The 16,148-nt window shown below is 58.7% G+C and overlaps 3 protein-coding genes across 5 annotated transcripts in view; 2 read left to right on the plus strand and 1 right to left on the minus strand.

Annotated features, from left to right (window-relative positions):
• Window positions 1–7,786, plus strand: part of CCND3 (cyclin D3) — a 35,646-nt gene extending 27,860 nt beyond the window's left edge. For both annotated transcript variants that reach the window (XM_033080222.1, XM_033080221.1), the window contains exons 4-5: window positions 1,800–1,942; window positions 4,923–7,786. In XM_033080222.1, the coding sequence (XP_032936113.1) occupies window positions 1,800–1,942; window positions 4,923–5,081 (302 nt within the window). In that variant the 3' untranslated portion in view covers window positions 5,082–7,786. The remainder of the gene's footprint in view (window positions 1–1,799; window positions 1,943–4,922) is intronic.
• A 2-nt stretch (window positions 7,787–7,788) lies between these two features.
• On the minus strand, window positions 7,789–11,555 carry BYSL (bystin like). Its single transcript, XM_033080220.1, has 7 exons — window positions 11,279–11,555; window positions 11,052–11,208; window positions 10,680–10,818; window positions 10,395–10,528; window positions 10,109–10,269; window positions 9,912–10,014; window positions 7,789–8,207 (listed from the first exon to the last, which is right to left on the minus strand). The coding sequence occupies exons 1-7, from the start codon at window positions 11,538–11,540 to the stop codon at window positions 7,859–7,861; spliced, it is 1,305 nt and encodes a 434-aa protein (XP_032936111.1). The 5' UTR covers window positions 11,541–11,555; the 3' UTR covers window positions 7,789–7,858.
• A 30-nt stretch (window positions 11,556–11,585) lies between these two features.
• MED20 (mediator complex subunit 20) lies at window positions 11,586–15,808 on the plus strand. Of its 2 annotated transcripts, XM_033080223.1 has the most exons (4): window positions 11,586–11,664; window positions 12,291–12,442; window positions 13,331–13,584; window positions 15,058–15,808. In XM_033080223.1, exons 1-4 carry the CDS (start codon window positions 11,651–11,653, stop codon window positions 15,271–15,273), a joined length of 636 nt encoding a protein of 211 aa, XP_032936114.1. In that variant the 5' UTR covers window positions 11,586–11,650; the 3' UTR covers window positions 15,274–15,808. The 2 variants fall into 2 exon arrangements, with proteins under 2 accessions (XP_032936114.1, XP_032936116.1); XM_033080225.1 differs by lacking the exon at window positions 11,586–11,664 and having other exon boundaries at window positions 12,367–12,442; window positions 13,308–13,584.
• The last annotated feature ends 340 nt before the right edge of the window (window positions 15,809–16,148 follow it).

Here is a 16,148-nt window from a genome sequence, read left to right on the forward strand (position 1 = left end):
GCTTTTCTCAGCCTCTCCTTCACTCTTTGGAGCCTCCTCATCCCAGGAGTTCTCCTGCAGGCCTGGCCCTGCTGCTCAGCCTGTTCCATGATTCTACATCCCAGTTTCTGCTGAGCTCCACAGGGAAATCCCCACTCCCAAACCCCACTGACAGCTCCACAGGGAAATCCCAGCTCCAAACCCCACTGACAGCTCCACAAGGAAATCCTCTCTCCCAAACCTCCCCACTGACAGCTCCACAGGGAAATCCTCTCTCCCAAACCTCCCCACTGACAGCTCCACAGGGAAATCCTCTCTCCCAAACCTCCCCACTGACAGCTCCACAGGGAAGTCCCTGCTCCCAAACCCCACTGACAGCTCCAGAAATCCCCTCTCCCAAACCCCCTGTGCAGCTCCACAGGGAAATCCTCACTTCCAAATCCCACAGAAATCCCCAGCTCCCAAACCCCACTGACAGCTCCACAGGGAAATCCCTGCTCCCAAACCCCACAGAAATCCCCTCTTCCAAACCCCACTGACAGCTCCACAGGGAAATCCCTGCTCCAAACCCCACTGACAGCTCCACAAATCCCAGCTCCCAAACCCCACTGACAGTTCCACAGGGAAATCCCCACTCCCAAATCCCACCTGCAGCCCCACTGACAGCTTCACACAGAAACCCCCTCTCCCAAACCCCGCTCACAGCTCCACAGGGAAATCCCTGCTCCCAAACCCCACTGACAGCTCCAGAAATCCCCTCTCCCAAACCCCCTGTGCAGCTCCACAGGGAAATCCTCACTTCCAAATCCCACAGAAATCCCCAGCTCCCAAACCCCACTGACAGCTCCAGGGAGAAATCCCCACTCCCAAACCCCACTGACAGCTCCAGAAATCCCCTCTCCCAAATCCCCTGTGCAGCTCCACAGGGAAATCCCCACTCCCAAACCCCACTCACAGCTCCACAAATCCCTGCTCCAAACCCCACTGACATCTCCACAGGGAAATCCTCACTCCCAAACTCCCGTGCAGCCCCACTGACAGCCCCACAGGGAAATCCCTGCTCCCAAACCCCATTGACAGCTCTACACAGAAATCCCCACTCCCAAACCCTACTGACAGCTCCATAGGGAAATCCCAGCTCCCAAACCCCCTGTGCAGCCCCACTGACAGCTCCACACAGAAATCCTCTCTCCCAAACCCCACTGACAGCTCCCCAGAGAAATCCCCACTCCCAAACCCCACTGACAGTTTCACAGGGAAATCTGTGCTCCCAAACCCCACTCACAGCTCCACAAATCCCCTCTCCCAAACCCCCTGTGCAGCTCCACACAGAAATCCCTGCTCCCAAACCCCACTGACACCTCTAGACAGAAATCCCCACTCCCAAATCCCACCTGCAGCCCCACTGACAGCTCCACACAGAAATCCTCTCTCCCAAACCTCCCCACTGACAGCTCCACAGGGAAATCCCTGCTCCAAACCCCACTCACAGCTCCACACAGAAATCCCTGCTCTAAACCCCACTGACAGCTCCACACAGAAATCCTCACTCCCAAACCCCACTGACAGCTCCACAAATCCCTGCTCCCAAACCCCACTGACAGCTCCACAAATCCCAGCTCCAAACCCCACTGACAGCTCCACAAATCCCAGCTCCAAACCCCACTGACAGCTCCACAGGGAAATCCCCACTCCCAAACCTCCCCACTGACAGCTGCACAGGGAAACCCCCACTCTCAAACCCCACTGACAGCTCCACAGAGAAATCCCAGCTCCAGACCCCACTGACAGCTCCCCCTGTCCCACCCTGTGCTCCCCAGACTTCACCTTTGTGATGTACCCGCCGTCCATGGTGGCCACGGGCAGCATCGGCGCGGCCGTGCACGGCCTGACCCTGCCCCTGAGCGGCTGCAGCGGCGACGCCGTCACCGAGCTGCTGGCTGGGATCACGGGCACCGAGGTGGTGAGTGACAGCAGCAGCTCTGGGAGCCTTCATCATCATCATCATCATCATCATCATCATCATCATCATCATCCTCACAGGAGGGGTTTCCATGGAGGGTGGGAGTGCATGGGGGGTCTCGGCCTCTGGAGATGTTCCGGGCTCACCTGGATGTGTCCCTGTGTCACCTGCTGCAGGTGGCCCTGAGGTCAGGGAGAGACTGGGGTGGACTGGGCGAGGTCAGGGAGAGACTGGGATGGACTGGGTGAGGTCAGGGAGAGACTGGGATGGACTGGGTGAGGTCAGGGACAGACTGGGATGGACTGGGAGACAGACTGGGATGGACTGGGTGAGAGATTGGGATGGACTGGACGTGGTCAGAGAGAGACTGGGATGGACTGGGTGAGGTCAGGGAGAGACTGGGATGGACTGGGCAAGGTCAGAGAGAGACTGGGATGGACTGGGTGTGGTCAAGGAGGGACTGGGTGAGGTCAGGGAGAGACTGGGATGAACTGGGTGAGGTCAGGAACAGACTGGGATGGACTGGTCACTGGGCTGGACTGGCCATGCTGATGCTCAGAGATGCTCAGCCCAGGGATGCAGGCTCAGGGATGGACTCCAGAGGGCCCTTCCAGCCCCAGCTCCTGTGGGATTCTGTGGAATTGTGCTGTTCCAACAGTGCTGCCCCGGTGTGAGGAGAACCAGGGGCTGTGGGGTGATCCCAAACCTGGACTGGGGCTGTGGGATGATCCCAAACCCATCCTGGGCAGGGCAGGGATGGTCAGGGATGATCCCAAACCCATCCTGGGCAGGGCAGGGGCTGTGGGATGATCCCAAACCCATCCTGGGGCTGTGGGATGATCCCAATCCCATCCTGGGCAGGGCAGGGCGTGCCTGGGGCCTTTGAAATGCAGCACAAAGGGCAGGAGCCGATCCCTGGCGGGCAGGGCAGGTGGTGGCAGTGTCGGGTTCTCTCTGGGATGGGGACAGGGACACTCGGGCTCGGCATCTGCTCCCCTCAGTGTCCGGTTGCAGGTGGGGGGGGGGAAAGGGGGGGTTGGGACACGAAACCTTCCAGGTTTGGGGACATCAGGGTGGGGGGTCCTGCAGCCCCTGCACTGCCTTGGAGCAGGGACAGGGATCTGTGGGGCTCCCCAGGTAATTCCAACCAGGAGTTTTTGCTCTCCCCTTTGTTGTGCTGCCCTGCCAGGACCTGGAGCAGGCCCGGGGGTGGCCCCACCAGGCTTTGTCCGGGCTCCTCCCGAGCTGTTTGTGCAGATGGAATTTTTTTTGTGCAGATGGAATTTTTTTTGTGCAGATGGAATTTTTTTTTTTTTTTTGTTCTCTGGAGCCTTTTTAAAGAGAGAATCAGTGCAGCCACCTGCTCCCAACCTGGGCTGTGCAGGGAACAGGTGGGAAGCAGGGAGGGTTCTGTGGAGGGAGAGGAGCTGAAATGGAGCCCAGCACCCTCCTGTCCCCTCCTGTCCCTCCCCAGCATCTGCTGTGCCCCCTGCCCAGGTGTGGGTGCCTCACAAACAGCTCCAGCCCTGGCAGGACCATGGCAGCTCCTCCTGGGATGTGTCCAGGGAATTTGGGGCTCCTGTGGTGCTGCTGCTTGTCCTGGGGCCTGGCCCTGCAGTGTCCCCAGGCTGTGACTCAGTTTCCCAGTTTCCCAGGCCCAGTTGGGAGTGCTGGGAGTGCTGGGAATGCTGGGATGGTGCTGCAGGGCTGGGCCAGCTCTGTGGCCACTGGGAGCCAGGCTGGGGGTGGCCAGGTTGGCTTTGGCATCTCAGCCAGAATTGCTGCTGGTGAGCTGGGAGAGGCTGGGGGTGGAGAGACTGGGATGGACTGGGTGAGGTCAGGGAGAGACTGGGATGGACTGGGAATGGTGATGGATGGGCTGTCATGGGGATGGAGAGGCTGGGGTGGACTGGATGAGGTCAGGGAGAGACTGGGATGGACTGGGCATGGGAATGGAGAGACTGGGATGGACTGGGTGAGGTCAGGGAGAAACTGGGATGGACTGGGCATGGTCAGGGAGAGACTGGGATGGACTGGGTGAGGTCAGGGAGAGACTGGGATGGGCTGGGCATGGGGATGGTCAGCCCAGGGATGGTGATGGACAGCTGAGGATGGTGATGGACAATCCCTGCCCAGTGTCCCTGGAGGTCTCTCCCCCATATCCCTGTCCCCTCCAGTGTCCCTGGTGTCCCTGCCGTGTCCGGGCGGTGCCGGGGCTTTGAGCCTTTGTTGCCGGGGAGGGGAGCCGGGGAGGGGAGCTGGGTGTTGCTATTTTCGCTCGCCACATCCTCTGGCAGTTTCTAAGAACCGCTGGCGGATTCCTGGTAAGAGATTTCGGGGTGTGACAAAAGTCCCGTGAGGTGCAAACTGTCACCGGGCTGGGCTGTGCCCTCCTGTCCGAGTGGGAGTTTCCTCCTTTCCTGCAGCTCGAGGGGGAAAAACCAGAGCAGGGTTTGCATTTATGGCCCCTGCACCTTCCTGTGCGTGTCCCCAAGCTCTGGGTCCCCTGGGGGTGTCACAGAGGGGACAGGAGGGTGAAAACCTTGTGGGTGGATTTTGGGTCAGGGGCACCCAGCAGAATTCCTGTGCCCAGCTCTGCCCCAGAGCTGCAGGGGGATGGATCCATGGTGTGAGCACAGGGATTATTTTGGGATCTGGGAGGTTTTTGGCCGGTGTGGAGCTACCCTGCCCTTGCCACGCTGCTGAGGCCACACCCTGGCTCCCTGCGGGATTTTGGGAAGCTCTGCTGGACACGGCATTCCTGCAGAATGGGGGCAGCAGGGAGGACAAACAGAGCCTGGGGAGGGGTGATGGAGCTGAGAGAGGAAATCTCCTTTTAGGAAATCTCCTTTTGGGAAATCTCCTTTTAGGAAATCTCCTTTTCCCTGCGCGCTCGGGGGGTCAGAGGTGCAGCTCTGAGCTTTTCCCCCAGCCCTGAGCAGCAGGAGCTGACCCCTCCCGTGTGTTTTCCCCGTTGCAGGACTGCCTGAAGGCCTGTCAGGAGCAGATTGAGGCAGCTTTAGCCGAGAGCCTGAAGCAGGCATCCCAATCCCAGCAGGAATTCAGCGCCAAGACGGCGCCGTACAGGGGGAACCAACCCACCAGCACCCCCACGGACGTCACCGACATCAACCTGTGACCAAGTGCCCTTCCCCAGAGCTCCAGCCCCTCCCTGGACACCCCAAATTCGCTGCACCCACCCCCCCTGCCCACCCAGCACCTCCAAGGGGCCCTTCCCAGGCTGGAGCTGCTGCAGGTGGCCATGGGGGGTGACCCCGGTGGTGCCCTGGGGACAGCAGGAGCTGGATGGGTTTGGGATTGTTGCTCTCACAGGGACAGAATCATGGAGAGCCACCCTTGCTGTCACCCCCAGCTCCTGCAGGCTCGTGGAGCAGCTGCTTGGTGGCCCCTCAGTGTCCCCATTGCTTGGTGCCACATTCCCACAGCTCCGGGGGAAGTTGTGCAGCTGCTTCTGCTTGGAGAGGACCCGTGGGGCTCGTTTGGGTTTTTTATTTTTGCTGTTGGATGTGGGATTTTGGGGACTGCCTTGGGAGCAGTTCAGGCTGGGCTTTTGAGGCTGCTTAATTTATTGTTCACTGCTGGGAAAGAGGAGGGAGGAGAGCTGGGGCTGTGTGCTGCTCTCCTCTCCTCCCCAAAAAAAGTGCCTTCCCCCCTCACCCCTCCCTGGGCAGTGGGAGCCTCTCCTCGGAGGCTGGTTGGTCTTTTGGTAGCTTAGGCATCAGAGTAGGATTTCAGGAAAAACCTTTGAATGTGCTGCTATAGTCTGGGATGCATCTCCACTCTGCCAGGGCAGGGATTTGGGATCAGTGTCCATCCCAGCCGCCTCCTCCTCCGAGGCTGCAAAACTTCGCCGCGCACTTGAGTTGGAAAAGCAAATTATTGCATTTTTTTGTATTGTTTGTTGTTGATCCTGTTAGTTTTTTATAAAAATTGTTGTAAAACAGGGAGGAAAAAAAGAAGAATAATAATAATAATGCTGCTTTTCTATGAGAAAACCATTAGAGAGTGGAATTAAGCAGAAGCCAGAGACTCCACAGGGATGGGAGGCAGATGCTGCTGCTGCTGCTTGGGGACCTGTGGACGTGTGGCTGTTGTCCTCCCGTGGGGGATGTGGAGAAAAGGAGGCAGAAATCTTCCTTTTTGGATGCCACCAGCCACAGCAAAATCTGGCGGAAAAAGGTGGGGCTGCTGCTCCTCCCTGAGGCTGCCCGGTCCGGAAACCCCCGGAGCCCAGGGCTGGGACAGAGCCTGCCTGTGCTAAAGGAAATGTTTCCCCTTTTTTTAAAAATATAAATATATATATATAAATGAGTTTTTAATTTAAGAGTAAACTGGTTTGGTGTTCACTCGCACGAGTCCCGCTGCTGGGAGAGCCAGAGAACCCCGTGATGTTGCAATAAAATATTAAAAAAAAATTAAAAAAAAAAATCAGCGGTTTCCCTGCGCCGTTCCAGGGTGGGGCTGGGATCTTTCCCTCCTGCTGGGGATTCCCTGGGAGCTCCAGCCCTGTTTTGCCCAGGATGGAAAGGGGAGAGGGGCAGCTCAGGGATGGTGATGGAGCCAAACTCCTTCCTGCAGGGGAGCAGAGGCAGCACCTCCCTCCCAGCAGGCTGGAGGGCAATGGGAGCAGCTCAGGGGTGCTCTGAGCTCCCTCCTGTGCTCATCAAAATAAAACCAGAAAAGGCTGAGGGGTGTGGGGACTCAGCAGGAGGGTCCCCAGGGTGCAGCTCAGGGTGCAGCAGGGGCTCCTCTCTGTGCCACACACCTGGCAGTGACAGTGACAGTGACAGCAGGTCCCAGGGAGGTGCAGCCTGCTGGAAAAGTCCCCCCGTGGTTTCCCAGCAGAGGTGGCACTCGAGCACAGTGAGCAGGCTGGGCTGGTGGCCACATGGCCAGGTGAGGATGGTGGCTTTGTGGCTTCAGGAAGGAAACCCTGGGGGGCTTGGAGTGGGAAAATCCCTGGGCAAGGAGTTCCAGAAGCTGCTGGGGACAGGGACAGGCTGGGAGCACACTGGGCAGACCCAGCCCTGACACAGATCTGGTTTTATTTCTGAGTACAGGAACAAACCAAAGTGTCCCAGTGCTGGTTGCACCAGGCTGGGGGGGACAGGGGCTGCCCTGTGACAGCAGCACAGGGGTCACATCAGGCACAGGCTGTGTCCAGTGACTGCTCAGAGCAGCAGGATCCAGGGGGATGCTCCTCATCCAGGAGAGAGATGCTCCTGCTCCAGGAGGGGATGATCCTGAGCCAGGAAGGATTCTCCTGTTCCAGGGGGGATGCTCCTGCTCCAGGAGGGGATCCTCCTGCTCCAGGAGAGGGATGCTCCTCATCCAGGGGATTGTTTCTCATCCAGGAGGGATGCCCTTGATCCAGGATCCAGGAGAGGGGTGCTCCTGCTCCAGGGGGAATTCTCCTGAGCCAGGAAGGATTCTGCTCCAGGGGGAATTGTCCTGATCCAGGGGGGAATTCTCCTGATCCAGAGGGAATTCTGCTCCAGGGGGAATTCTCCTGCTGCAGGGAAGGGATTCTCCTGCTCCAGGGGGGCATGCCCTTGGTCCAGGAAAGGGATGCTCCAGGGGGGAATTCTCCTGCTCCAGGGGAAATTCTTCTGAGCCATGGAGGATGCTCCTGCTCCAGAGGGGATTCTCCTGATCCAGAGCAGGGATGCTCCTGCTCCAGGGGAAATTCTCCTGAGCCATGGAGGATGCTCCTGCTCCAGAGGGGATTCTCCTGATCCAGAGGGAATTCTCCTGATCCAGGGGGGATGCTCCTGCTCCAGGAGGGGGATGCTCCTGCTCCAGGGGGGGAATCTCCTGCTCCAGGGGGCGGTTCTCCTGCTGCAGGCTCCCAGCTGCTCCCAGGGGCAGCCCAGGCTCCCTCCAGCCTTTCCCTGCTCACTCCATGGCCGCCACCTGCTCCCCTTCCACGTCCCTCGTCCCGGAGTTCATCAGCTCGCGGCGGATCTCGGCCGAGATCTGGGGGTGGCTGTGGAACTTGAGCAGCTCCAGCAGAGCCTCCTTCTGCTCCGAGGACAGATCCTCCTTGTAGCGCTGGGCCAGGGCCAGGAAGCTCTGGTGCCACAGCACGGGCAGCAGGCGCTGCTCCGTGCGGAAGGCCAGGAAGTGGAAGACCAGGGCGTCGAGCACGCGGAAGGGCAGCGCGTATTTCTTGTCGATGAGCAGGCGCAGGAAGATGCTGTTGGCACCGCTGTACTGCATCTCAGCCAGCTTCAGCAGCGCTGCGCTGAGGAGGGAGGGGACAGGTCAGGGGGTGGGGACATGGGAGAGGGTCAGGGGACAGGGACAGGTCAGGGGACAGGGACATAGGAGAGGGTCAGGGGACAGGGACAGGTCAGGGGACAGGGACATGGGGACACAGGAGTCAGGGGACAGGGGACAGGGACAGGTCAGGGGATGGGGACATGGGGACACAGAAGAGGGTCAGGGAACAGGTCAGGGCATGGGGACACAGGAGAGGAGTCAGGGGATAGGGACAGGTCAGGGGATGGGGATAAGTCAGGGGATGGGGACATGGGGACACAGGAGAGGGGTCAGGGACACGTCAGGGGATAGGGACAGGTCAGGGGACACAGGAGAGGGGTCAGGGGACAGGGACAAGTCAGGGGGTGGGGACATGGGGACACAGGAGAGGAGTCAGGGGACAGGGACACATCAGGGGATGGGGACAGGGCAGGGGATGGGGACATGGGGACACAGGAGAGGGGCCATGACAGGTCAGGGGACGGGGACATAGGAGAGGGTCAGGGGACAGGGACAGGTCAGGGGATGGGGACACAGGAGAGGGGTCAGGGGATGGGGACATGTCAGGGGACGGGGACAGGTCAGGGGACAGGGACATAGGAGAGGGGTCAGGGGACAGGGGACAGGTCAGGGGGTGGGGACATAGAGGGGTCAGGGGACAGGGACAGGTCAGGGGACAGAGGAGAGGAGTCAGGGGACAGGGACAGGTCAGGGGATGGGGACAGGGCAGGGGATGGGGACAGGGCACGGGATGGGGACATGGGGACACAGGAGAGGGGCCATGACAGGTCAGGGGACGGGGACATAGGAGAGGGGTCGGGGACATAGGAGAGGGGTCAGGGGACAGGGGCAGGTCAGGGGCTGGGGACATGGGGACAAAGGAGAGGGGTCAGGGGATGGGGACATGGGGAGACAGGAGAGGGGTCGAGGACAGGTCAGGGGGTGGGGACACCTCAGGGGACGAGGACATGTCAGGGGACAGGGACATGGGAACACAGGAGAGTGGTCAGGGGACAAGGACAGGTCAGGATAGGGACAGGTCAGGGGACACAGGAGAGGGGACAGGGACATGTCAGAGAATGGGGACAGGTCAGGGGATGGGGACAGGTCAGGGTACACGGCAGGTGATGGGGACAGGGGGACAGAGAGGTGGGGTCAGGGAACAGGGACATGGCAACACAGGAGAGGGATCAGGGACACAGGAGAGGTGAGGGGACAGGGACACAGGAGAGAGGTCAGGGGTCATGGAAACAGGGATACAGGACAGGTGAGGGTCAGGGGATGGAGCCATGAGGACACAGGAGAGGTGAGGGGACGGGACAGGGATATGGGGACACAGAGGTGAGAGGTTAGGGGACAGGGATAGGTCAGGGGACAGGGACATGGGGACACAAGAGGGGGTGAGGGGTTGGAGGGGCCAGGCCAGAGCCCTGGGGACTGCAGAATGGACAGGGGGAGGGCCAGGCTGGAGCCAGAGTGACCAAGGAGAGGCCACAGAGGTCAGGGAGGACCCCTGGACTGGAGCCACAGAGCACCAGGCACTCGGGCACAAAGCTGAGCCCTGAATCCAGCCCAGAGGGAGCTGAGAGCCCCCTCACCACCCCTGCAGAGCCTGAGGGATGGATCCAAGGCACTTCCCAGGATCAAGGAGGAGCAGCTGTTCCCCCCCAGCCCCCGAGGGCCTCACCTGGAGTGCAGGACGGGGATGGAGCACTTGCTGAGGACGCTGCCGATGATGATTGCCTCCCTGAGCGTGCACGTGCCCGACTCGCAGAGCGGGATGAGGATCCCTGGGGATGGGGACAGTGAGGCACCGGCCTCCCTCACCCACAGCACAACCCTGGCACCCAGGAAATCACCAACAGCCCCAGAGGGGAGCCCTACCCTTGAACCAGGCTGCAGGCTTGAACAGAGCCTTCTTCAGAGCCATGTACAGGTGGAAGTTGAGCCGCTTGTACTCGGCGATGTCGTCGCGGATGCGCGGCAGCAGCACCAGGTTGTAGAAGCGCTGGGCCATCCTCTCCTTCAGGTTGGAGGAAAATATCCTGGGAACAGCAAACGTGAAGGGATGGGTGAGGAAAGGAGGCCAGACTGAGAGGCTGGTGTTTTATAAATCTGACTCTGCTTATGGGGAAAAAAATCCAAAAATCCATGCCAGAGGTGAGCTCACCTGGTGGCCTGGTACATGGCAGCAGCTGTCCAGGTCTCTGGCTCGGTGATGTAGAGGATCTGCTCCCAGTTGGACAAGGCAGGAATGATTTTAAACGCCTTGGGGAGCTTCCCACTCCTGTACTTGGACAGCACCTTCAGAGACAGGGACAGGAGCCGTGACAGGGGACAGTGACAGCAGGGACAGGAGCCGTGACAGGGGACAGTGACAGCAGGGACACCAGCGCGTTGTCCCCTCCCTCAGCACCCCAGGGTTCAGCTGTGGGTTCAGCTGCTCCAGCCTCACCTCCCTGACTCCTCTGTAGACCTCCAGGACACGGGGGTCGAGCTGGGGCATGGGGCAGCCCGAGATCTCCGACAGCACCGTCTGCACCTCCGTCTGCTTCTCCGTGAGCTTCTCCATGATGATATCGGCCAGGGTGCGCCTGGGGCCGGGACAGGACGGGGTCAGCGGGGACAGAGGGGCTGGCAGGGGACAGGGGTGGGTTGGGGTCTGTGCAGGGCGGGGGGGAGAATCGGAGGTCGCAGAGGATGGCTCGGGATGGGGGCTGCCGTGGGACAGGGATTGAGGGAAGGGCTGGAACAGGACAAGGCTGAACAGTCCTGACACAGGACAGGGCAGAGCCGTGGTCGGTGCAGGGATCAGCCCCGTCCTCACCTCAGCGGCGGGTTCTTGTTCATGAACATCTCGATGGCTTTCTCATCCTCGGGGTCCACCTCCACCTCCCCGCCGTAGTCCCCGCTCCGTCCCGCGGCCGCCGCCGCTTTCTCCAGCGAGGGCCACTCCTCATCCTCATCCTCATCCGAGCCGGGCCCTGCGGGGAGGGATCGCTCAGCGCGGGGTGCCGGGGTTACCGGGGGTTACCGGGGGTTACCGGCGCTCACCGAGAAGGGCACCGCGCTGCCGGGGCGCTGCGGGCGCTCCGGGGCCGTGCTCGGCCTCCAGCTCCTCCTGCTGCCGCCGTGCCTGCTCCAGGATGCGCCGGGACAGCCGCGCGTCCACGAACTCGTCCCCGCCGCCATCCCCGCCCGGCTCCTCCGCCCCGCGCCGAGCCCGGGCCCGCGGGGCCGCGTCCTGCAGGATCTGCTCGGCCAAGGGCAGCGCCGGGGCCGCGCCGGAGCCCCGAGCCCGCCGGGCCTTGGGCATCGCGGCGGAACCGGGCACACACGTGCGGCTCTGTCCCCGCCTGTTCCGGGCCCGCTCCGCCTCTTCCCGGGGCCGCCGGGCCCGCCCGTTCCGGTGGTGGCGGCGGCACCATGGGGGTCACCTGGTGAGGGAGAGCGGGGAACCGGGGCGGAGGGGAGGGCACCGGGAGCGGCTCCTGGAATGGGGGAGGCACTGGGATAGATCCTGGAATGGGGGGAGGGCACCGGGAGCGGCTCCTGGAATGGGGGAGGGCACCGGGAACGGCTCCTGGAATGGGGGGAGGGCACCGGGAGCGGCTCCTGGAATGGGGGAGGCACCGGGATGGATCCTGGAATGGGGGAGGTACTGGGATAGATCCTGGAATGGGGGAGGCACTGGGATGGGCTGCTGGAATGGGAATGGTACTGGGATAGATCCTGGAATGGGGGGAGGCACTGGGATAGATCCTGGAATGGGGATGGTACTGAGATAGATCCTGGAATGGGGAATGGTACTGGGATAGATCCTGGAATGGGGATAGCACTGGGATAGATCCTGGAATGGGGGAGGCACTGGGATAGATCCTGGAATGGGGGAAGCGGGTCCAGGAGGGCTCCAGGCGGGGACAGCCCCGGGCACTCGGGGAGAGTCTCCGGCTGGAGGGTGCGGAGCAGTCCCGGGGACGCGGCCGGCGGGGGGGTCGGTGTCGATGTCGGTTCCGCGGTGGGTCCGTGGGTCCCGGCGGGTCCGTGAGCCCCGGGGGTGTCGCAGCGTGTCGCAGGTGCCGGTGGCCGAGGGCAAGAGCGTGCAGCAGACGGTGGAGCTGCTGGCGCGGCGGCTGGAGGCGCTGGGCGCGGACAAGCAGGGCACGTTCGGCGTGGACTGCGAGACCTACCACACCGCGGCTGCCCTCGGCACTCAGGGTCAGCAGCGGGGCAGCCCTTCTCCAGGCTCCTCTTTCCCTTCTCCAGGCTCCTCTTTCCCTTCTCCAAGCTCCTCTTTCCCTTCTCCAAGCTCCTCATTCCCTACTCCAAGCTCCTCTTTCCCTTCTCCAAGCTCCTCTTTCCCTTCTCCAACTCCTCTTTCCCTTCTCCAAGCTCCTCTTTCCCTTCTCCCAGCTCCTCTTTCCCTTCTCCTTCCCGTCCTTTTCCTCCTTTTCTGCCCCCTTCCTCTCCTCCCCACCTTCCCTGGGCTGTTGAGGAGGATCTGATGCTGTTTGATGGGGTTTAAGGGTTCTGGGGGTACAGTGGCAGTGCTGGGCTCAGCCTTGGACTGCCTGATCTCTTCCAACTTTCATTAGTCTGTCATTGTGCAATTCCTTTTTCTCTTTTTCCCTGTTTCCTTTCCCCCTTTTCCTTTCCCCTCTCCCCCTCCTTTTTTCCCTTTCCTTTTCCCTTCTCCCCCTCCCCTGGATCCCCACATCCCTTCCAGGCACCGATGTGATGTTCACCACGGTGCCACTGAGCCCATCCATCCCCTGCTCAGCCCTTTGGAACCTTCCAGAGCAGCTTTCTCCTGCTTTTTTGGAACTTGGAGCAGAGGCTGAGCCCAGCTCTCTCCATGCCCGTGGGCTCCTGGGGTTCTTTTTCACCTCACCCCAATCGTGCTGTTTTATCCTGGTGCAACCAAGGATAAAAAATCCAGAAAAAAAATCCAACTTATTCCCTAAACAGACACCACAATAAACATACAAAGATCTGGAATGATTAGAATTATCTGGAATGATTAGAATTATCTGGAATTAAAACAAGGAGAGCAGAGGAATGTTGGTTTTCCATTTTCCCATAGATTGTCCCTCGCTGTCACTGCAGGGCAGACAGGGAAGCTGATGTACGTCATGCACAACTCCGAGTACCCCCTGAGCTGCTTCGCCCTCTTCGAGAACGGGCCCTGCCTGGTGGCTGATGCCAACTTTGACACCCTCATGGTCAAGCTCAAGGGATTCTTCCAGAACGCCAAGGCCAACAAGATCGAGAGCCGCGGCACCCGCTACCAGTACTGCGACTTCCTGGTGAAGCTGGGCACCGTCACCATGGGCCCCAGTGCCAGGGGAATTTCTGTGGAGGTCAGAGCTCCTGGAAGGGTGGGGAGTGTGTGGATGGGCAGGGAAATCCTGCTGGAGAAGCTGGAGAATTAAAACTGATCTAGCTGAGGCAGCAGGGAAGATGGAGAGAGGTGATTTATTTATGAGGGAATGGCTTCACACTGCCAGAGATGGGATGGATATTGGGATGAAATTCTTCCCTGGGAGGGTGGAATAGATTTCCCAGAGAAGCTGTGGCTGCCCCTGGATCCCTGGAAGTGTCCAGCTTGGAGCAGCCTGGGACAGAGGAAGGTTTCATTCCATGATTCTGTAATTCCCTGTCCTGTTGTTTCCCTGTGTCTCAGTGTTGCTGGTGCAGCAGGCAGGTTTGGATCTCCTCTCCTAAAATAAAAATAATAATAATCCAGATAAAAAGCTGATAAAATTCCAGCACCATCCCTCAGGATAATCAGCATGGCAGAGGGGATAAAACAACTCTCCAATGCCAGTTCTGTGCTGATTTGGGGCTTGCTGTCCTCCCCTTTGCATTTTCTTTCCCTTCCCTTGGGAAAGGGTTTCTTGCATGTTCCCAGCATGTCCTGTCTTATTTATAATTACCCATCCTCGTTAGATGCTGAATATTTTGGGATGTTTCCATGAAAAGCCTTCCCTGCAGGGAGGCTGTGGGGATGTGTTGAAGGTGGAATAGTGGGAATTCCTGGCAGCTCCAGGACTGTGGGATGTGTTAAAGGTGGAATACTGGGAATTCCTGGCAGCTCCAGGAGTGTAGGATGTGTTCCCAGGTGGAATAGTGCCCAGCTCCAGGGCTCTGGGGTGTGTTCCCAGGTTGAATTCTGTCCCTAGCAGCAGCTCCAAGGCTCTGGGGTGTGTTCCAGGTGGAATTATGTACATACCAACAGCTCCAGGGCTGTGGGATGTGTTTCCAGGTGCAATAGTGTCCAGCTCCAGAGCTCTGGGAATGTGTTCCAGGTGGAATACTGGGAATTCCTGGCAGCTCCAGGGCTCTGGGGTGTGTTCCAGGTGGAATTCAGTCCCTGACACCAGCTCCAGGGCTCTGGGCTGTGTTCCCAGGTAGAATTCTGTCCTTCCTGGCAACTCCAGATCTGTGGGATGTGTTCCAGGTGCAATAGTGCCCATCTCCAGATCTCTGGGAATGTGTTCCATATGGAATTCCACCCCTACCACCATCTCCAGAGCTCTGGGAATGTTTTCCAGGTGGAATTCCACCCCTACCACCATCTCCAGAGCTCTGGGAATGTTTTCCAAGTGGAATTCTGCCCCCACCAGAGCTCTGGGAATGTGTTCCATGTGCAATTCCACCCGTACCACCATCTCCAGAGCTCTGGGAATGTGTTCCAGGTGGAATTCTGCCCATCTCCAGAACTCTGGGAATGTATTCTATGTGGAATTCCACCCCACCACCATCTCCAGAGCTCTGGGATGTGTTCCATGTGGAATTCTGCGCATCTCCAGAGCTGTGGGAATGTTTTCCAGGTGGAATACTGCCCCTGTGTGATCCCCAACGACTGCTGGAACCTGCTGATGGAGTTCATGCAGAGCTTCATGGGCAGCCACACGCCCGGGATCCCGTCGGTGTTCGGCTCCAAGCACGACAGCACCTACAGCCCCGGGGACACCATGGTGCAGTACATGGAGCTCTTCAACAAAATCCGCAAGCAGCAGCAGGTCCCCGTGGCTGGCATCAGGTGAAGAGAATTCCCTGAGCTCCTGGACTCTCAGGAATCTCTCCAAAGCGTGGCACAAGCAGAACTTGGATTTTTTAGTTGGTTTTTTTTGGTCTTTCCCATCTGCGAGTTTTCCGGGTGTCCCGCGCGGTTTGGGATTGTTGGAGGTTTTGTGGTTTTTTTGGACAGTGTTTCCTGCAGGGAAAAGAGGAATTCTAGCCAAAAGGAAAGGCAGAGCTGCTGTGACTGCAAACAGCTACAGGAGGAATGTCTGAAATCTCTATTTTTGCTGTATTCCAGCCCAATAAAACGCTGGATTTCGGGAGGAGGAGTTGTCCTGCACACTGAGGGTTGTGCTGATTCCTGTTGTTTATTTATGCCCCCAAAACAAACATTTCTCTATGAAAAAAATCCAGGAAATCTCACATTTTTCTTACCTTGCCTTCATCCTCTGTAGCTGATGGGAATGTCAGAATCTCCTGCCTGTCAGTGAAGGCTCTGGGTACATTAAAAAATGAAATAAATAAGCCTGGCAGGAGCTTTGTCAGGCACTGAGAGAATTCCAGTGCTTTATCCTGTTGTTTTTAAGGTAGGTAATAAATCCTGTCCCTTCACACTATTTGAGGAATCCTGATGGTTTGAGGAACAAGGAAGGATTTGGCAACAAGAGCCAAAAATTAATTTGAAGACATAATACTTCAATGTATTTTTTTCCTTCATATTCCTGGGAAGGCACCAGCATTCCAGAAAAAAATATTGTTGGTTCTTCACCCATACGAGTCTGAAGAGCAAAGAAAACTGAAATAATTTGTCTTAAACAGGTTGGATTTTTTTTTTCTGAAGCAGAAAGGAAAAAAGAACCTGATTTGTGGTTTGATTTTCTGGCTGAGAACTGTTTTC

Source organism: Catharus ustulatus, chromosome 25, assembly GCF_009819885.2.
Source record: "Catharus ustulatus isolate bCatUst1 chromosome 25, bCatUst1.pri.v2, whole genome shotgun sequence".
Classification (NCBI taxonomy): domain Eukaryota; kingdom Metazoa; phylum Chordata; class Aves; order Passeriformes; family Turdidae; genus Catharus; species Catharus ustulatus.

Coding starts and splice junctions, on each gene's coding strand:
- MED20 (XM_033080223.1), top strand. Junction 12,443..13,330: donor GGCTGCCCTCGGCACTCAGG/GTCAGCAGCGGG, acceptor CTGTCACTGCAG/GGCAGACAGGGAAGCTGATG. Junction 13,585..15,057: donor CCAGGGGAATTTCTGTGGAG/GTCAGAGCTCCT, acceptor AATGTTTTCCAG/GTGGAATACTGCCCCTGTGT.
- BYSL (XM_033080220.1), bottom strand. CDS start 11,540: ATGCCCAAGGCCCGGCGGGCTCGGGGCTCCGGCGCGGCCCCGGCGCTG. Junction 11,209..11,278: donor GCAGCGCGGTGCCCTTCTCG/GTGAGCGCCGGT, acceptor CCCTCCCCGCAG/GGCCCGGCTCGGATGAGGAT. Junction 10,270..10,394: donor GCCATGTACCAGGCCACCAG/GTGAGCTCACCT, acceptor TGCTGTTCCCAG/GATATTTTCCTCCAACCTGA.